Raw genomic sequence first — 19598 nt, 5'->3', positions numbered from 1 at the left:
CAACCTTCGTCGCTGCGTTTGTGACTTGCACAGTATGGGTGTCCAGTACAACGCCACTGCCACCACAACTACACCAACACGAGTCTATGGGGCAACTAACACAAGCAAAACGATGGCTTACCATCTACTCATTGCAGACCAATATGAACTCATCAAGAATAGACCAGAATTTAATGGTACCGCAGTCTAATAAACCGAGGAGACATACGAGCAGGGCTTGATAGATGAAAAACTCACAATAAACTCTGATGGTTCACTCACAGCGAGCTCAGGTACTCAAAGCCCATGAATCAAACCGGACGACAGAGTGGGGTCATGGAGGAGGGGGGAAGACGTCAAAGTAGTGGAGGCAACGCCAGCATTAACGGGCATGTTGATGTTGCCACGTGGGGTTTAGGGCCGGTCGTTGAAAACTTTGCGCATTTATTGTACTGCTCTACTCGCACAAGAGGAGATCCTGTGACTAGATTCTGCATGGCAGCGACTACACCGCCGGGCGACTCCAGATATCAAAATGGTCTTAGGAGGCAACCTTATAGATCACGTATGTCCAATATCATAAGACCGAGATGCGCGCCATACGGGATGGGTATCAGCCGCCTATATTGGTGCCACATGGTGGCTGACATCGATGAAGTCTCATCCCGTTGTCTCTATGATACTTCCTCTCTGACATTGTTCTCATACCGGGCTCATACTGTGATGATATTGTGAACTGCATCAAGTATATGTCTGAGCACGCCATCGCCTCTCGGCCAATCTTTCCGCTTTCCGGCGGACACGTGAAGGTTTGGGCTTGTTGCGAGGTATAAAGTTTTCGACGACGTCGGACTTACGGCAAGAATCATCTTTGTCCTCACCATCCTCGACCTTCACTGCACCTGTGGTCTACCTGCATCTCCATCCCTTGGTCCAGTACGGTTCGTCTCTGCCATCATTCTCTATCCCTTGCGTGTGGTACGCCCTTTAAGGCAGTTGCTCATCATTCTGTATAGTAGTCAATTGAGGAGGAAGATTCGGTGATTCACATCGCCTTTCCTTTGGTATGTTCTGCCCTTTGAATCATCTTGATCCACGCAGGACTTATGTGTTGTGCAGTTAGCGTTGTCTCAGTATATGGGGCCAGCAGCCAAGCGGGCAGGCTTTGTGACACGCAGGAGTCCGGGGTTGGTGTCGTCGAGCAGGTGAGTCGAGCAAATCGTGTACGTGCTTTTGGAATCCCTCGATATGTACATCTGCTGACCAGCAACATCGGCTGCCAGACTTGCCATGCTCACGCGAGCAGGACAGCGGGAAGGAGACAGAACAGGAGGGCGTCCGAGGGGACCAGGTATCGTGTTGGGCCAGTATCCCATGCCGTTCCGTGTAACACGCATCCTGTACATATTATGTAGTCTGTAACACGCTCAATATATTCATATTTGAATTCTACACCTATATGATTCGATGGCGATTATTCGAACATGAGGGATTGTGGGCGGAAGCTGGCGTAAAACCCGGCAGCTAATCAAACGGGCGCCATCGGAACCATGTAGAGTCGATAAAGGGGAGAACATGGACTATAGACAGGGGCGACCTGAATGGCATATGGGATCAGCGGTATGGGATCAAGAAGGTCTAATGTTATATTGATGGGAGGTACCCCGTGGATAGAGATTCGATATGGCCGACGATATGTGATCGGCCTCTCCCGACGATATCTGACACTTATCGCTCTCGCCCGGCGGTGTAGGACCGCAGCATGATATTCGTGACAAGTTTGTAACGCACGATTGACGAAAGACGTCGCGCGAGGTTTGTTCCATCCAAGCAAGGTCCATAGTATCATGGAAGAAAAGAAAGACTTCGAGCGCCTGTACTCTTGTCCTGGTCCTGCCACCCTCAAATCTCGATGTAATGCGCACTTCAGATACGCCTATAGCCAACGCTTGCCTGGGCTTCAATGTCATTCATGCCGTCATTCTCGGTGTACTCCAGGACTTTAAAGACATTAAACATGTCCCAAGGACAAAGCTATGCCAGGCCGCCCTCGATATTACCGTAGTAGCTCTAGGTGTCCGGTAAGCCCAGAGTTGTCGTCAATCGATTCAGCAGCTAACCAAACGCTCTGTACCAGGTAGCTCGGGGTACCTTTTCGACGTCTTCAGCCTTCGTAATCCGAGGAGAGCATTGAAGGACTTCCTTATTGAGGTCTTGGCGAAACTTCGACAGGCACGCGGAACCTCGTCCGTCTACTATCCTGTGGATTAATACTGTCCCATATAGAGATCGGAAGCATTCAAGACGGTTGCTCTTCTGCACGACTCGATGTCCGATCAGGTCTTTGTCGTGAACGTACCGAAGCTCGCAGCATACTACGACTCCGGTAGGCAGTGCCTGAGCCAGACAGTTTTGTCTTGGTCGACATTTCTTGAATTGCACGGCTCAAATACAAAGGTTCGAACATTGCCATATCTCCCAGGTAACCATTCCAAACAATGGTGTCTAGGTGTCGGTCGCCCCTCCCGGCATGTCAATATTACTATGCCACGCCCTTGTGAAAATTCAAAACGACCGGGACCTACCGCTAATACTGCCATTTCCTCAAGATGGAACGCGAACTCTCGGAGACATGGTCGCCTTCGCCGCCTGCATCCTCGAATTTCCGGTGGCATATGTTCCTAGCGGCGACGGTTCAGATCCGTTCCTCGCCGGTATCCCTCTCGATGTGTACGAGTGTGTTCTAGTACAACCTGTGCTGGGCCTGCCAGAACACATCATGCTCAAGTTCTCCTGCCCGCAAACGATTACTGCCGAAGTCTCGGAGTTGCGACCGGACGTTCTTGGGGAAAGACTAAGAGCGCGGTTCGCCGAACGGCTGGAGCGAGCGGGGTTCAGGGGAACTCTACTTTTACGACATACGGTAGAGACTATGGACAGAGTGGCTTTGTAACTATGACAACACTATTTGCATTCATCTCCATGCAGACACAAGGTCCAGGACTATTGTATTGCTGCACGAGACTTCATGAAGACGAAATACTATGAGTACGCGCTTCAACCCTGATTCTGCCGGCTGCTGAATGACGTTTCAAGTGACGTGAATCGAGTTGTACTGACCTCCTGAGACACAGATGAAACAGCGCCATGTCCATGACCAGGTTGACTACCATGTGCAGTGTCGTGAGTGAAGCCTGTCTGTATCTGTGTTGCAGTATACGAAGCCAAATCTGGTTTTGGTGAAGAGGAGGAGGAGGTATGCCTGGTGCGTCGCTCTTCGGCAGTCCGAAATGAACGATGATGGTGTCAGTCCCTCGCCTGCGACGGCGGAGGTAAAGAGCTTACCGTGCACATCCGAAGGGAGTTCAAAGGCTCCTACTGTAGACAGCTTAGGGAGCACGACCGTATCCGCGGTTTCCATTTGTGCCAACAACATTCTTGAGCTGTAGTCACCGGCTAGCCGAGGCATCTCGAGTAGGTGGGCCTGGTGGATCATCTTTGGGACATCTTGCACCACTCGTATCAGTTTCAAAGCGGCGGCACGGGTCGTACGATCGGACGAGGAGTCCGCGACCAGACGGCTAAGCGTCGGGAGGAGGGCGTGGTAGTCGGACCTCCATGGGTGAGTGTCCGCCATCTCGGAGAGAGCCGTCATGACTTGGTGTTGTGTATCAGCGCTCATCCTCCAGGACGTATCGGATAGAACGACCTCAGTGGATGTCAATACACTGTGAAGGAGGGTCTGAGCACGTCCTGCTTCGATCGCGCCAGGGATTGACTGAACCCATCGGATGACGTCGATGAGACCAGTCACCGTCGCGAAATAGTCTCCAGCTAGAAGACTATATCTCCAATCCAGCCTCTTGGCGACTTCGTTCGGAGTCGTAGGAAGGGCATCGATGACTACACGATAAGAGCCGCCCTTAGTATCAACTATTCCCATGACCTATAAAAGGCGACGTACTGCTCTGAAGTATATCTGCGTTTAGGCCACGCAGTCCCTGCCCACCGGAGCGGAAATCCAACTGTTTGACGTTGGCGATCAGTTTCATGAACGCATCGGCGGTGGCAACGTCGGCGACCACAAGCTTCGCTAAGGCGTGTAGGAGCGATGCGCTATCGGTCGTGCGGTCTGAGTGAACATGGGAGAGATGCCTCTCTGGGCCTATCGTGATTGGTGGGACGAGCGCAATGACTTTCCGAGCGATGTCATCGAAGGCCCTCCTGGAGGATGGTCCGATAGACTCCGCACATTGAGGCACCAGGATGAGGACTTGCTTGAAGAGGAAGGTCTGGTATCGTGCTCTTCGGCGACCTTGAGCGAAGCGGACATCGGCAGAGCGATCGCTATCGGGGTGCGTAGAGCCGAACAGATCTTCTACTGTGGTATTCGTGTGCAGGAACTGTACGCATCCCCGGAGTGTGGTAATCGGCTCGAGACTCTTCATGCAACGCGCCATCGTTGTTTCGAGGAGGTGGTCATCTAAGGTGATCTCGTAGACCTTCTGCAGCAAGCTGAAGTCGAAATCTCCTGCGAGGGCGTGTGTCTCGTGCTTCTCCCTTATCTCCCAAGTATCAAACATACCCCACGTTCCTTGATAGCGAAGGGCGCGACGGACAACCCGCATTACGGACCAGCAAATGTCTCGGATGACGGTTGAACGACACATACCCATGTGATATGCGGTTTTATCGATAGCCACGAGGACGAGCCTGATGAGTCCACCTGTGTATTGTACGACGATGTAAATGCACAAGGCATTGGGAGATTGGTATGAGCAGTCGGCCCTGAAGGCTGGCAAGACAGTTACCGCGACGTTGAAGGATAGGAGCATGGCAACGAGGACGGAGGCCACAAGAGCGACTTTGGGATGAATGTTCCAGAGGAGGACGAGCAATCCAGCGAGGAACAGGATTAGGGCGAGCTGCAGGAGGGCGGGTAGGATTGTGACGATGGTCGCTACGCGCCATTTCGTTAGATTTTCGTAACGATACTGTCGTAGTCGGGCAACTTCGCGGGAGGTCCCTGTGAGGCCGGAGCTGTATTGGTGCAACCATTGACGGACCGTGATAGCCACGGAGGACGCGGAGAGTGTACAGATGAGGGCGGAAAACCAAAGGGAATTGAGCCATATGGCGTACGAGGGCGGTGTAAATGGTTTGTTACCACCCGGTGGAACCTTCACCGTCGCATTCAAGAACGGCGGAGAGTAAGTGTATCCATTGATCTGGGAAGACATAGCGACAAGGGTAGCGAGCATTTCGCCTTGTTCGTCAGGCTGGAGTAGCAGATACGACTGCACATTGAATGCAGTCAAAACAGCGGAGAACAGACCAGCCTTTTGAGAATCAGTTTACTCTCCCCGCCCTTTAACCGCAGAAGATAACTCACGAAAACAAGGAGCATATCAATCTCGCTCTTCCAACGCTGCACCATCTCGTCGCTGTGTTGCGCGAGGATCCGCGCGCAACGCTCCCAGTCCTCCCCACACTGATCAGGTTCATCTGAGGAAGCCGGCTTTGGTTTCTCAGCTACGCTGTCGGGTCTATCGGATGCACCCTGCACGAATAAGACTCAGAATCTATACTTCTTGGTACACCCAGGACGACTTACGACACTACCGTCTGCCGGATTACTGTCTACCCCATCGGGGCTTATCTGCACTCGTTGCATGTGAGGATGTTGTTTCCCTTTGTCTAAGCGTACGTATTGAGGTCGTAGATATGGCGAGACACGGGTACAAGCTGAGGACTAATAAGTCAGAACGCATGTCGGTAGCTGTCTAGTTATAGTCAATAGACGACGTTGGCAGTGCGTGATAGACATCCGTCCACTCTGAACGACAGGGACTGCACAGCTCATTGATATACCCGAACTCGACATCGCTGTGAAACGGCGAGTGAGAGGAATAGATACAAATCAGGTGTAGTTCAGAGAGAAGAGGCAAATTCTATTGGGTCATCGTCGTGAACAGATGGATCAGTGCTAGCGCTGAGGGCCGGAGGCCAAATCACTAGTCTCGTGACCAGACGTTCGGAGCCTGAATCGGATGCGAAAAAATCGGAAGCATCCGGGCTCCTGAACGTCTGGTGGAATCACCCCCGTGACTCCCCCATCGGTGACCAACTGTGACATCTCCTGCTTGCGTCCCACCGTCACTTAGCTTCCCGTCCGCGAGCGTCTATGGAACCCGTGGAGCCGAAGAAGACCTCGAGGAGCACCCCAGCGGCTGGGGAGCCCTCTTCGACGACGACGACGACGACGACGACGGCGACGACGACTATGCACCGTCCGAGTGCGACAGCGACCGGCTCTCAGACGTCTCTGAGTGGGACCCGGTCGAAGCAGCTCTCGAGGATCCCGCCCCGCCCATATACCTCTATCACACCCAATCGATGCGCGGGCGCTTATCGCACTCGATTTCCGTTTCCGGCCGCACCGTACTCGACCGCGTCAAGTCCATTCTGGCCTATATGGAGGGTAGTGGTAGTAGCCATGTACAGTATATCAGGACAAGCAAGACAGCATGACTTAGGGAGCCATTGTGGACAGTACAGGAGGTATCGCAAGCATGTAACGACAGCGCGGCGCTGCATCGCGCACCAAGGGCGCCCTCCGACATTCTCGGACTGCCCAGACGGGGCGTCGGTATGTGACACATGTCACCGATGGGGGAGTCACGGGGGTGATTCCACCAGACGTTCAGGAGCGCGGACGGTTCCGGTTTTTTCGCATCCGCTTTGAACTCCGAACGTCTGGTCACGAGACTACCAAATCACATGAAGTCGCGATCGGAGAGGCGCTCAGGGGGATCTAGCCGAGGAACTACATAGTTGTGGCAGATAGAGTTCAGCCACCCAAGCCCTCTCATACGGGACTGTACTGACGACCAGTATCGTGTACGACAAACTCAGCAAGACTTCAAGATGGGTGCGTACTCAGAGACTATGCTTGACAATGACACGCCTGGGACGCTGAAACCTTGCTCGTACGGAATACAGTTCGTTACGCCGCCGCTGCCCTCGCCACTAACCCCGAGAAAAGTGCGTTTGAAGGACCGCAAACTTGCGTTTGTTTTGAAGGGAGACTGACGGTGGACGTGGTGCGTTTGCAGCTTCCCGCGCCCGGGGTGAGTACCTCCGGACGCATTTCAAGAACATGCGTGAGGTTGCCGCTGCGTTGACGGGTTTGTGACTTCGGTTGGGACATGGGTTTGGGCGGGAAACTGAAGGGATGGCTTTGATCTGGATGCAGGCCTCAAGCTCACGAAGGCGTACGCCTACCTCAGCGACGTTTCCGAGCACAAGCAGGTCATCCCCTTCCGCCGGTTCTCTGGTGGTGTTGGCCGTGCTAGCCAGGCCAAACAGTTCAAGGCTACTCAGGGTGCGTCATTCACGTGTGTACGGCGGGGAATGTGGGCTCAATCTACTGGTGACGGCTAGGTCGCTGGCCTGAGAAGTCCGTCAAGTTCATCCTCCGCCTCTTGAAGAACGCTGAGTCGAACGCGGATGCGAAAAACCTTGAGCTCGAGGACCTCTACATCAAGAACATTGTCGTTCAACAGGCTCCCGTACGTACCGTCTCTTGTCTGTGCAGTATGATAACAATCCTGACCATTCTCGTCTTCCTTTCCCATCTACCAGAAAACTCGCCGCCGCACGTACCGTGCGCATGGTCGTATCAACCCATACCAGGGGCACCCTACTCACGTTGAGATCATCTTGTCGGCATCCGATGCGGAGGTCGAGCGGGCGAAGGACAAGGACATTGTTGCCGCTTCATCACTCTCCGGCCTCAACAGGCGACAAGTCGCCCGCAGACGGATCGAGGCTGCGCGGGTCCCCGCTCCGGCCGCATAAGTCCGTGATTCCGTCCGTTGATAGTGCGGTGTTATGGGGAGGTTGTTGGTGGGAGCCATGCCATCTGCTTGCGACGCATTGGTCGTGCATCGTTGTCTTCATACATATGCGTATGCCATGTCGCGAAAACGAGAAGTGAGCGAGCGATACTATACATGGATTATGCATCTTTCCTTGCACTTGATTTGTCGATACACTCAGGGGGTATCATGCATGCCGCGACATGATTGGGTATGAGGTCAGTATGAATACAAAGGGCATGGCTACGATAGCGAACGAATAAGATAGTAAGGGACAGGTGTAGCGGCAAAGGCTACTTCTTTTTCTTCTTGCCACCTCGCGCTGTTGAGCCGCCTCGTCCGCGGGCTGCGGTTGACCCACGTCTGCCTTTCCCTTTGCGAGGCTGCTTTGACGCTATTGAGGCAGCTATGCCGAACGATGTCAGACACAAAAGGGACAAAAATACGCGACAACATACCTGGTGATTGCCTAGCTTCCTCTTCCTCCTCTGCGTAGTCGTCCCCTGCATCTGTTCCCGTCGCAACGCTGTCCCTTGGTGTCGGTGCAACGCTCTCATCCCCACTCTCCTGCGTCAATGCGCTGCTATCACTGTCCCCGCCTACAAGCCCCGCCATGACCTTGAGCTTGCTCTTGCCCTTGCGCCCGCCCCGGCCAGACTTCGCGTTAGCCGCCGGTGATGGCGCTGGAGAGGACGAGGGTAATGAGGCGGACGCGCGCATGCGTCGTGCCGATACGAGCTGGTCGATCGTCTCATCTTGTGGGAGGGTGAACTCGCCGCGGAAGAAGGGATGGTTGAAGATGTTGTCCGAGGGTGAGGGGGACGCGGGTTGTTGGAAAGGCGGGGTGCCTGCATGGCTCTCGCCTGGTACGTCGTAGCCGTCTGCCTCCTGAGTGATCGCGTGCGCCCCGAAGTAACATTCCCCACGCGAGGGTACGAGGTTGTCAGTCAATCCATCCCGAATGATTTATGAGTATGATAGTCGAGCATGATGAGCGAACAGAGAACGGGGCAGGCGCGAGCGGCTCACTGACGATGTTCTCGAGGACGTCGAGGTCGTAACACGTGCGCAACTTCCGCCACAACTCATCCACCTCCACTAGCCGGCCTGTGTCGCGCACGATGGAGTTGCGCATTGTGAGGACGTGGAAGTGCCGGTGTATGCCTACAGGGCGCGCGCGCATGAGGGAGCGAAAGAACGCGATCTCGCCTTCGACAGTGTCTAGCCAGGACGTCTTTGGCTCGTCGACGTCCAAGTTCGTCGCCATGTTGGCAGAATCGAAGGAGGACAGGGAGGGGGCCAGGGGTAGGGCGGGTGGCGGAGGACGGTGGATGCGTGGTGGCCGGCGGTGGCGGGGAACGCGTCGCGTCCGGATCCGGACCGAGTGGGGGCGTGAGCGCGGGGCTTGGTCGACAACCAGCGCCATCCTCACTACTCAACGTTACTCAACTCTGAGCAGTGTCCTGGCAGTTGTTGCTGTAGCTCCAAATTATCCTTGCGGTACAACTCATTACATTGCGTCCAAAGGGCATACATCAGTGGCCATTGCAGCCATCTCAACAAGGGCGACCAGACATACTCAGACTAGTCCAATGTGCCTCACTGGGACGCTCGCCGCATCCTAGCCTATACAAGATCATGAGGATGAGCCAACGCAACGGTGAGTTCTCCTCTTTGACGCCTGACTATCTGCAAGTAATCAGGTTTACACCAAGGGGTGTCCCTGAATGGAATTGGCCGTAGAGATTGCCTCGACAGTCCGCATTTCAGGTACAGTGCGAAGAGGGGCCGGCGAAGCGACGAATCTGAAACAGCAGCTGTTCTACATATGTACAAGCTTTCGTGTACAAGGTTTTCGAGGGCTTCGCCGCAGCTGCGCTCTGGACTGATTTTTGAAGCAACATGCGACGATGAGGCCTACCAGGTCAGCCCACGCAGCACTGCCTACCCATTTCAATCCCGAGGCGCTGCTGCGAGCCCTCAATGGATGACAAGGAAGGCATTACAGATTCGTGCGGCATACTTTCCGAAGCAGTGTAAGGACAGTAGCGTGTCCAAGCCGTATGTGAAATCTGATATACCTCTATTTTTAGATTCCAGGACGTTGAACATCCTGGTCATCTGGACCCAACTCGATGTCTCATCATGTTGCGCAGGAAACGCAGAATTTGCGATTGGATAGGTGTCGTCTATCGATGAACGAAATGCTGTTCTGGGCGCAACACTCCCGCATCGCCTTAACTCCGACCTACTCGTATCACACCAAGTTCGATCAGGTAGTTCCGTAGCGCTATGCAGTGCCCTTGCGCTTTCCATCTTGTCGGACACTTCATTGACTGTTCGCAGGCTGCCTATCGAGCCCTTCTGCGGTCGGCTCGCTCTTTGCATTGCAACCCATGCTCTCGCGAGGCCGCAATGACTGTAGGTAACATCTTTGTTGCCGCACACCATGCGATCAAACTGTGTCACTTGCATGCTCTGCTGCATCGACAGTCCACAGATGCCTGAACCTTCCAGTTGTCGCAACCGCGACTAAACTCTCAAAGCTTCCGCGTTCGATCCTGTGAACGATGTGGTAAACCTGTTCGCAGCGCGTCGTAAAGTGCCTTCTCGGCTACGTGCTACGCGGATTAGAGCAAGTTGTATGACAGATCTATCTTGCCGCAGCGAAAGCGTCTCTGGTCCTTGGAAACCGCTCATGGCCCCCGGGAGCAGTAAGCGTTGCGGTATAAGAGGCCGCACAGTCCGCAGACGACGAATCAAAGCAACAATCCCTTTCTTCCCCCGTACACTTCCCAATCAAACCCACCCGTCCACAGTCACCAGCAAGGAACGATCATGTACTACGAAGAAGAAACCGTCGTCGAGAACGTACGCAACCATGCTCTGATCTTACCACCGACTCGACTGATAGCCATACCTTCTTCTTTGTGTTCAGGTTGACTACAACAACGGCTACGAGAACGTTGCTGAGACCGAAGAGGTCCAAGAAGAGGTCGAGTACGACAGTGGCGGCCGCGAGGAGGTGCGCCTCTCCTGGCTGTACTTAAATTGTCAGCAGAACTCAGTGTCCTTCGCCAGGTCGAGTACACGGAAGAGACCGAGACTGTCGAGTCGAACTACTACGGTGGCGAGACTGAAGTCGTTACTGAGGCCGAAGTCGTTGAGGTAGGCTCTTTCTCGACGCCTATTTCCCGTCGCTGCAGCACTCATGTTCCGATTGCTTCCTAGGACACGTGGTAGACAAGCTATGCAACGATGCCCAACTATCCGGCGTCGAGTCTACTCGGAGTCTACTCGATGTCGGCGTTCAGTGGTCATACCATATGACAATTTAGCTTTGTAAAAGGGTGGTAGCTTTGCTCCAGCGCTCACCAGGGGATTGCAGTGAATGAAACTTACATGTACTCTAGCAACACAGCAGACTGCACAATGATGTTCTTCGCTGGAAAATATATATTATTGGGCACTTTCAAATATGTGATGGTGTTGTCCAAGATGAGTTGTCTTGAGTGCAGCCAGCTGCCATGCCAAGGTCACATTTATATAGGACAATGTGTCTAACAGCCCGAAATTCTAAAGGCGTCAAGATCAATCGCAGAAGCAGTTGATCATCTTTCGGTGTTTGCCGACAAGCGGCAGCTCGACATCCATTTGTACCTACGTACTGCATCTTCTTGGACTCTCTCGCTTAATTCCCCCGGTTGGATGTTGCGCATACATATATGTATGTCAAACTCACCGAGTCGAGTGTCGCCATCACAGCGACACTGACCGGTACTCTAGCTCCGTCGTGGGATCATCCCACCTGCTAGGTTTGATGGTCGTTGAAGATAACGGCCATGCGAATTCTCATGGCGGATATGGGAACTACAGCATGCGGAGCAGCTTCTTGCTCCCTTAATTTGCAGAATGGGAGCAATACTTGACGGGCTTGTCGGCGTATGGTTTGCAGCGCAGAATACGCCAGGTGCCAGTGAGTATCATAAATGCGTTCTTCCCTTCGTGAACAGCAGTGAGATAGATAGATGAACAGAACCCGCAGCCAGTCGTATCGCCAATCTGCCGATTTTGAAGTATTCTTTCCCATCCGAAGATCACCGAAACTTGTTCGCTATGGCGCCAAAGGTCTGGGATCCCACGTTCTTCGACCTGCAAGTCTATAAGTAGTTGTCTTCGCACAAGACGGAATCGTGTTACCAGCTCATAGACGAGTACTACGCCCATATTACACATGAATGCCGACCCAGGCCTTGACGTAGCGCAGATTGTGGCTACGCAACAGAGCATGTACGTTGACAGCGTTGTCCGTTAGCCTCGAGATTCGCTGACGTTCGCTTTTTAGAGTCAAAGACTACTATTGCACTTTGGCCGCCTTGAGTGAGTCTCCGCCTGTCGTTGGCTAGACCTAAGCCAATCCCCCACGTTACATCGTGGTTGATGATTTCGGCAGCATTGCTCGTGTTCGAAAATGCCATCACGCTGGATCGGGAAGTAGCCTTGTTCTGGAAGCGCAAGGTCACAGGGGCCTCGGCTCTCTTCCTGTCCAGCAGATATATCACGCTACTAGCTTACAGCGTACGGACCATGTTGATGGCCAATTGGTCATGTTCAGTGAGTGCATCCCTGTCACAGTGAAAGGATCAAGTCCGCTGAAATATGATTGAACAGAGGTGTGACATGCGATCATGACCTTGACGTAGGGAACTTACAGCCCTTCAGTTACTCCAACCTAACGGTTGTTGCGCAAATCTTGGCGTATACGCAGTATATACCCTGGGCATGTACGCTTTCTAGTTTATCTGCACACAAATAGCCGTCCTGAACCCACACGTATCATTATTGGCAGTCTTTTCGGCGTTGCGTGTATTTGCATTGTGCGATGGACGCGTTCGGTGGCCCACCGCAATCCTCGTTTTTGTTCTGTCTTCCCCGTTGTTTGCGATGAATTACGTTCGTACTGATCACGCTGTCCATCTGAGCTATACTTACCTACAATGTGATCAGGCTCGATTGCATTGGCTCACCCGCGTGGAAGACACCGTAGCTGGGACAGAGTGCCTGATGGCCGAGGTGCGCTTGCCAGAGGAAGTGAATAAATTGTAAGACAGTATCCATATTCTGACTGACCATCCCGTTACTCATTCACCGTGGAGATGTGCGTGCATCAATCCAGAACACCAGAATTTTCGTAGGCTCACTTGTCCTGGCGTTCAAAGTCACAATCGTCAGTCGCGGTTGTATCATTACTGCCGATGCAATTGTCTTGTGTGTCACTTGGCATACAACTTACTGGTCTACACGCATGGGGCGCAAGGTGCTTGTACATTTGACTGGCAGGAAAAGATCGTTTTCGAGCGTCTTGCTTCACGATGGTACGCGGGGGTGGTTGACTAATATCGCGACATCGCTGATCATCGCAGTACTATAGGAACATTGTACTTTGGGTACGTACAGGCTCAAGCGTTTTTTAAAGCTGTTGACCGTGCCAAACTACTCGGTTACCACAGGCTGTTGCTGACGATGAACATCATATACCTAACCCTCACGATGTTCCCAGTAAGCATCATCATTGTTTTAGTTCGCCGACCCGCGAACTTACGACCCACCCTCAGACTGAAGTCGATTCCCTCACGCAAGTCAGCTATGTGGTGGAATTCTCGGAGCCGTACGTCAACAAATCTCTCATTTACTGCATAAAGCACGATCTAACCGTGTCCCATCGCTGTCAGTCTTACGGCAATCCTCGTGTCGCGCTTTCTCTTGAATCTGCAAGCCGTCGGGCGTCGAACAGAGGTGTCCTCGCAACTGACAGCTGAGAGTTCGCCAACGCCGAGTGCCAGACCCGGTACTCTCATTTTCGCTAATCAGGTTGTTGGATCGTTGGGCTCCTTCCTCTCATCACCGACCGACGAAAATTATACATTCTTGGCTGAGGTTCGCGACTCGAGTGTCACGACACATAAATCTCCGTCTGGGAACTGGGAACTGTAGAGCTGTCATGTATTCTAGTACGTCATTGGTTCAGAAAAAGCAGTAACGAAAGGAACGGGCACTTATCCCAAGTAATTGTGCAACGGCAGCGCACTGCGGTTTGTTATACAGACAAGGTTACGATGAGAGTCCTGTCAAGCAATCTATTTATCATGCATAGCCGAGGAAAGTCTTGATGAAAGGCAGCGGAAGGAAGCTGGGATCAATTGTAAGAAGGGCGAACGAAGGGCAAGACGAGGTCTCCTGTCACGGAAAGTGTCTTGCTATAACCTCCCAGACTGACCGCCTCTTGAAGACGCGGCCCCATTAGCTCGATCCCGACGGAAAAGAGGTTAGTTACTCCCGTCGCTGGGAAGTCCTGACCCTGCACTAGCCGGATTGTCAGGCGCACCATAATTCCCCGGTCGGTGTCCCAGAACTCTCTAATCAGCGGAACGAAGCGGAAGCTCGCGCCGATGATTGAACCCCAAGCAGTGACATGCTTTGAGTGGCACGGATAGTGTCCGTTGGAGACAGTGCTCGCATCCGGCTCTGGAGGAATGTGATAGCTGGGTTGGCTGACTAGTGACAGCCGTTGTATTTTGGTGGCGATGTCCTCGAAGGCGAGGTCGACCCGCAGACTACGAAATAGTGATGACTGTGCACGACGAGCGACTGGGCACTCGTCGCACAAGCCGAGGGTGATGACAATGCTGGGGAGGCTGTGGCGATGCATGTGGACGAGTCTGATGGTATGGAAGCCCGGCTGCGAACCGGAGACATAAACAGAGGGTCTTCTATCGAATTTGTAGCCGTGCTTCATGACGTCGGGTCTGAGCCAGGCAGGAAAGGTGATGTTTAGGGGGGTAGAGCCGTCGGGGGCGCTAGTAGAAGAGCCGAGCAGTGTGGGGAAGGGGAGCCGTTGAGGCCGATGCGGAATGTACAAATCTTGAAGCTGTATCTGCTTCCCCACTAGCGATGGCGTGTTGCGTTCATGAAAGAGACCGCGGCGGTAAATCCCTCGCGGAACACGGTGACGGGCGTCGGAGTGGGTGTTTTCCAGGAATTGACCAACCAGGAAGCGGTTTCCTTGCGAGGAGGATAGCAACAGGGAAGACAGGGCATAGGTTTTCGACTTGTGCACGCAAGCAAGGATAGCAAGGTAGAGGGGACTTCCTGAGCTTGAGGTGGTGATCGTTAGGAGGGGGAGAGTTGCACGTATGCCATACCCAGTCACAGTGAACGTAGGTAAGGGGACTATGACACCAAGCCGCGCCGAAAGCTCGTTGGTGTCAATGGCTTCTATGTCACCACAACTCGCAAAGTCAACAGGAGAGGAAGCCAGGAAGAGTGAATCCCGGTGCCCATGGAGGAACGACTGGGAGGAGTTCCGTAATGACGATAGCGTGTTGTAGTCGGCCAAGCAGCGTCCCCAGACGAAGAGACTTTGATCAGGAGTGCGTCTCAGGATCTCTTCCTGGAGACGGATGAAGGCGTCGCTGCCCTCGCCATAGATCGTTGGCATGTTGACGCCGAAGATGCCCATGAGGGAGTAAGCCATGTCCTCTGCCCTTGTAGTGCGCCTCTTTGAAGCCCAAGACATCCGACAGGCCACTGACACGTCGTCAAGGGACTTCCGGTGTGTGAGGATATCCACGTCAATGCCGGTGACGCGTGTCACCACGTCTGCCAGGCTCGTCTTGCTGCCCAGGATGCTCCACTCCCTCGAGAGGAACATAACACATCTCGGCGCAATGAGCTCCTGGAGGGTCCAACCCCTCGTCCACCAGACGCTCGTTGAGAACGATGAACCCTCCTCGCACGGGTCGCGGTCGTCACTGACGTCGTGTAGGAACGCGTAGCAAACCGCCGATGCAGCATACCACGCATACATCGAGTTAATCCCTTCAGACAGCTCCGCGCTGCTTGTCTTGTCGATGCAACACGTGTCTATCCAGACCCATTCAAACCCGTTCTCCAGCGCGAACTCGCAGAAGTCTCTGATCTTCGGAGAGAGCTTCTCCAAGACTGCATCCCAGTAGTTGCTCGTTTCGAATCCATCCTCGAGATCTAGTAGGAGTCTAGCTTCCTCATGGACTCGCATGACGTCCTGGAATGATTGTTCGCCATCCTTCGACCAGACGTGGGAGAGGGTCGCAAAGGTTACCTGCGATGGGTCGCTGAACTGATGTAGGTTATACGTCCTTGCATTCAGTAACCACATTGCTGCGCTGATGATAGATGTCAGCGACTAGCAGTTGCTTGAGTGGAGTAGCTTACTACGGATGAAGATTTGGAGAGTTGTTGCTTAGGCCAGTACGTTGGGGCTGACCTCTTATGAGTCGGCTAGATGATCATCATGCAAAGTTCGATGTCAGTTCTGACGTGCGATCGGTAATAGACAAAGAACGAACTTGCGATTCTATGACCGGCACAGGCGACTCATAGCCAATGCTCGTTCCTAAGCAACGCTGCACCGCTCCGATATGCGTCATATACCTTGTCAACGAATTCGATGCACCTTAACGCACTGCCTACGAACGTACAGGGTGCGTCAGAAGCATCGTTGTGCCAAAGAAGCCTTAGCATAGCTTCGTGCTTCTGGCTAAAAGTAAACACGGACCGATGAAGCCGCACGACCTGTTCAGTATGGCGCCAAAGTAATGACAGATTTCTGCCATAGAAGGCGATTCAAATCGCCTGACGGCTGACATCGAAATTCTCATGAAGGGAAAACATAACCTCTGCATAGAGCTCGGCGACAGCCAGCAAAGAGGCGTGTAATGGAGTTCAACCGCAAGAAGCAACATCAGATTATGCACTGCAAGAGTAACGTACTTTCATGAGAGCTACCAGCTAAACCAACAGCGAAGGATGCGCGTTTGGAGCTCATGCATCCGTGATACAGCCTTGGCTCGCATTCTCCACGAGCTTGATGTACTTATACAGCGTGCCCTGCCTAACCTTGAGCGGAGGCGCAGTCCACTCGGCCCGGCGGCGCTCAAGCTCCTCGGGTGACACCTGCAATTCGATCGTGTTCTTGACCGCGTCGACAGAGATGGTGTCGCCGTCCCGGACGAGAGCGATGGGGCCGCCCACCTGCGCCTCTGGGACAACGTGGCCGATACAGAACCCGTGAGATCTGGTCGGATACGAACAAGGATGCACAACCATGCAAGGAAATCATAGAGGATAGCATGCAAGTTGTGATGAGCGAAGTGCCAGAATCGATGGCATGACAGATGAACATTACCCTCCACTGAAGCGTCCATCCGTAAGGCACGCAACATCGTGACCGAGGCCGGCTCCCATAATCAGACTAGTAGGCTTCAGCATCTCCGGCATGCCTATGGCATGATCGGGTACGTCAGAAGAGATTGGTTCAAGTAGCCCCGAAGACTAGGGCGGAGACAGCACCCACCTGGACCGCCTTTAGGACCGAGGTAGCGAAGCACGACTACGGTCTTCTCGCCCTTCTTGATCGACCCACTTTCGACTGCCTGGACGAACTCGTCCTCGGAGTCGAACGTGCGCGCCTTTCCTGTGAATGCAAGCCCCTCTTTGCCAGTGATCTTGGCGACCGCGCCGCCGGGTGCGAGGTTACCCTTCAAGATGCTGCCGAACCGAGATCGCATCAGCATGGACATTAGCCCACGACGGTCAAAAAGGGTCTACCGTAAGTGTCCCGTTTCCTTGATCGGCTTTTCCAGCGGACGGATCACGTCTTGGCGGCTGAACTCGAGCTCTCCATGTTCGTGTGTCCACCTGTCCAGATTCTCGCCGAGCGTACGACCCGTGACGGTCAGAATGTTGCCATCGATAAGCTTGTTCTTGAGTAGATACGCCAGAATCTCTAATGGGTGAAGCGCGACAAATGAGTTGCTGTGTATCCGTGTCATAGCGTGACGACGTACTAGGAATGCCACCAATCTTGTAGACGTCCTCCATAACGTACTTGCCGCTAGGCTTCAAGTCCGCAATGAACGGTATGCGATCCGAAACAGCTTGGTAGTCTTCCAAGGTGAGCTTGATGCCGACGGAGTGGGCGATGGCAGTCAAATGCAGTACGGCGTTCGTCGAACCTCCCAAGATCATTGTGAGCACCTAGGGTTTGAAGCAATGATGAGACCAGAACTATTCATCCGTCCACAGCATCACGTACAATGGCGTTTTCAAAGGCAGCACGAGTCATGATGTCACGAGGAAGGATGTTCTTCTCCAAGAGGTTGCGCATAGCGGGACCGACTGCAGCACATTCCTGCAGCTTCTCAGGATACTCAGCAGGGAAGGACGAGGAGCCGGTAAGAGTCATTCCCAAGGCCTCCGCAGCGCTAGCCATGGTGTTTGCAGTGTACATCTGTAATGACCGCGTTCAAAACGATGCACGCCGGATCAATGCGCATGTACTCACACCACCGCAGGCACCGGGCCCTGGACAAGCATGGCGCACAGTGTTGTACCGCTCCCGCTCAGCTTCCTCTGTTTTACCCGCCTGGAGGTACTTTCCGTACGACTGGAAGGCAGAGACAAGGTCCAACTGAGGCGCACCCTCGCAGGAACCGGGCCGGATAGTACCGCCGTAGACCATGATACCAGGACGGTTTAGCCTCCCCACTAAGTTCGAACGCGATGAGGACTCGCAAAATAATCATATATTGACGCGACGTACAAGCCATGAGCACACCGGGCATGTTCTTGTCACAGCCGGGCACGACAACCATTCCGTCTAACCAATGACCTCCGGCGGCGGTCTCGACCTGATCTGCAATGAGGTCCCGAGACTGAAGAGAGTATGTCATGCCCGACGTTCCCATGCTGATTCCATCGCTGCGCAAGGGTGTTTGAAAACTTCGCCTCAACCTACAGACGCGCCAAGCTAAAGGGCGTACCTGACACCGACAGTGCCAAACTGATATCCGATGAGGCCAGCGTCGACGACAGATTTCTTGATATGCTGGCCGAGGCCGAGCAGGTGCTTGTTGCATCTGCATGCGGTTGAGTCCCAAAACAATAGAAACGGAACGTGTATACGCACGGGTTGCCCTCGTACCTAGACCCGGTTAGTCGGGTCCGAGATACACGTGTTCCAACACACACTCACCACACACTTGCTATTCCTACCATAGCCTTATCGAAATCTTCGTCGTTTCGGATGCCATCGGTGTCATAGAGCATGGCCTGACTTGCGCCTTGATCCTTAGGTTTGGTGACCGTCCGGCTGTACCGGTTGAGGATGGGCCTTTCAGAGCATACTGCCGAAGACGTTGAAAGCAGACGACGAGGACTGCGCCTGAGGATGGAGCGGGCGGGGAGGGAAGAAGAGGTAGAAAGCATGGCCGCGGCGACTAGTGTCTATAGCGTGCGGCGCGTCGAGCAGTCAGGCCTCGCGCCAAAGGTCGAGTCACCATTGGCTGTGACAGCCCGTGAGCATGAGCGTGACTGCTGCCGAATTGGGCGATGAGCTCATGCAGGCGTTGCGGAGCACTGCTTCGGCGCCAGTCAGAGATTCACTCCGACGCTCGCGATTGCTCAGATCGACGGGGGACGCGACCTTTGACCTCGGCCCCCGTCCGCCTGCATTCTACTTACCAGACTGGTGGAAGATTGCTTTGGTCGGATTCAGGCTCATCATATGTTCGGTGATGCATTTCACACGCAGCCTTGCTCAGTGGATTCGTTTCCGACATCAAATCAAGCGCCTCTCGAAAGTCTGTTAGGATCTCGATAACGTTTCGTGCAAACGTGTTGGCGACCCCAAAAGTTTAG

General features: G+C 53.6%; 7 protein-coding genes across 7 annotated transcripts; 3 read left to right on the top strand and 4 right to left on the bottom strand.

The window, feature by feature from the left end:
• Positions 1 to 2611: 2611 nt before the first annotated feature.
• Positions 2612 to 2932, top strand: DICSQDRAFT_56060 (uncharacterized protein; the record flags this gene model as incomplete). The annotated part of the gene is made up of 1 exon (XM_007363957.1): positions 2612 to 2932. One exon carries the CDS (start codon positions 2612 to 2614, stop codon positions 2930 to 2932), a length of 321 nt encoding a protein of 106 aa, XP_007364019.1.
• A 213-nt stretch (positions 2933 to 3145) lies between these two features.
• Positions 3146 to 5653, bottom strand: DICSQDRAFT_168357 (uncharacterized protein; the record flags this gene model as incomplete). The annotated part of the gene is made up of 4 exons (XM_007363956.1): positions 3146 to 3882; positions 3944 to 5318; positions 5372 to 5539; positions 5594 to 5653. 4 exons carry the CDS (start codon positions 5651 to 5653, stop codon positions 3146 to 3148), a joined length of 2340 nt encoding a protein of 779 aa, XP_007364018.1.
• Positions 5654 to 6877: 1224 nt separating this feature from the next.
• DICSQDRAFT_102781 (60S ribosomal protein L17/L23) lies at positions 6878 to 8021 on the top strand. Its single transcript, XM_007363955.1, has 6 exons — positions 6878 to 6910; positions 6982 to 7023; positions 7095 to 7166; positions 7235 to 7363; positions 7423 to 7550; positions 7624 to 8021. The coding sequence occupies exons 1-6, from the start codon at positions 6907 to 6909 to the stop codon at positions 7837 to 7839; spliced, it is 591 nt and encodes a 196-aa protein (XP_007364017.1). The 5' UTR covers positions 6878 to 6906; the 3' UTR covers positions 7840 to 8021.
• Positions 8022 to 8056: 35 nt separating this feature from the next.
• On the bottom strand, positions 8057 to 9126 carry DICSQDRAFT_102776 (uncharacterized protein; the record flags this gene model as incomplete). The annotated part of the gene is made up of 3 exons (XM_007363954.1): positions 8057 to 8265; positions 8318 to 8747; positions 8893 to 9126. The coding sequence occupies 3 exons, from the start codon at positions 9124 to 9126 to the stop codon at positions 8153 to 8155; spliced, it is 777 nt and encodes a 258-aa protein (XP_007364016.1). The 3' UTR covers positions 8057 to 8152.
• A 1514-nt stretch (positions 9127 to 10640) lies between these two features.
• DICSQDRAFT_153973 (uncharacterized protein) lies at positions 10641 to 14013 on the top strand (the record flags this gene model as incomplete). The annotated part of the gene is made up of 15 exons (XM_007363953.1): positions 10641 to 10730; positions 10798 to 10884; positions 10941 to 11027; positions 11091 to 11175; positions 12110 to 12149; positions 12205 to 12239; positions 12313 to 12473; positions 12574 to 12643; positions 12709 to 12812; positions 12867 to 12961; positions 13092 to 13244; positions 13370 to 13418; positions 13475 to 13527; positions 13592 to 13849; positions 13965 to 14013. The coding sequence occupies exons 4-15, from the start codon at positions 11118 to 11120 to the stop codon at positions 14011 to 14013; spliced, it is 1125 nt and encodes a 374-aa protein (XP_007364015.1). The 5' UTR covers positions 10641 to 10730; positions 10798 to 10884; positions 10941 to 11027; positions 11091 to 11117.
• A 1248-nt stretch (positions 14014 to 15261) lies between these two features.
• DICSQDRAFT_83146 (HET-domain-containing protein) lies at positions 15262 to 16056 on the bottom strand (the record flags this gene model as incomplete). Its single annotated transcript, XM_007363952.1, has 2 exons — positions 15262 to 15894; positions 15940 to 16056. Coding segments are annotated over 2 exons (750 nt in total), but the record flags the coding sequence as incomplete, so codon positions are not given.
• Positions 16057 to 16616: 560 nt separating this feature from the next.
• DICSQDRAFT_134898 (dihydroxy-acid and 6-phosphogluconate dehydratase) lies at positions 16617 to 19180 on the bottom strand. Its single transcript, XM_007363951.1, has 11 exons — positions 18934 to 19180; positions 18868 to 18882; positions 18722 to 18817; positions 18502 to 18659; positions 18244 to 18446; positions 17995 to 18189; positions 17747 to 17936; positions 17508 to 17685; positions 17254 to 17447; positions 17086 to 17179; positions 16617 to 16974 (listed from the first exon to the last, which is right to left on the bottom strand). The coding sequence occupies exons 1-11, from the start codon at positions 19164 to 19166 to the stop codon at positions 16722 to 16724; spliced, it is 1809 nt and encodes a 602-aa protein (XP_007364013.1). The 5' UTR covers positions 19167 to 19180; the 3' UTR covers positions 16617 to 16721.
• Positions 19181 to 19598: the final 418 nt, after the last annotated feature.

This window comes from Dichomitus squalens (assembly GCF_000275845.1).
Source record: "Dichomitus squalens LYAD-421 SS1 unplaced genomic scaffold DICSQscaffold_7, whole genome shotgun sequence".
NCBI lineage: Eukaryota > Fungi > Basidiomycota > Agaricomycetes > Polyporales > Polyporaceae > Dichomitus > Dichomitus squalens.
This window is presented reverse-complemented; position numbering and strand designations above follow the sequence as displayed.

Excerpts from the sequence above, each read along its gene's own strand:
- DICSQDRAFT_102781 (XM_007363955.1), top strand. Across the intron at positions 7,024-7,094 it reads CGCCACTAACCCCGAGAAAA|CTTCCCGCGCCCGGGGTGAG; the intron begins GTGCGTTTGAAG and ends GTGCGTTTGCAG. Across the intron at positions 7,551-7,623 it reads TTGTCGTTCAACAGGCTCCC|AAAACTCGCCGCCGCACGTA; the intron begins GTACGTACCGTC and ends CCCATCTACCAG.
- DICSQDRAFT_134898 (XM_007363951.1), bottom strand. The coding sequence starts at position 19,166 with ATGCTTTCTACCTCTTCTTCCCTCCCCGCCCGCTCCATCCTCAGGCGC. Across the intron at positions 18,660-18,721 it reads TTTGGCACTGTCGGTGTCAG|CGATGGAATCAGCATGGGAA; the intron begins GTACGCCCTTTA and ends ACCCTTGCGCAG. Across the intron at positions 16,975-17,085 it reads GATGGACGCTTCAGTGGAGG|ATCTCACGGGTTCTGTATCG; the intron begins GTAATGTTCATC and ends GTATCCGACCAG.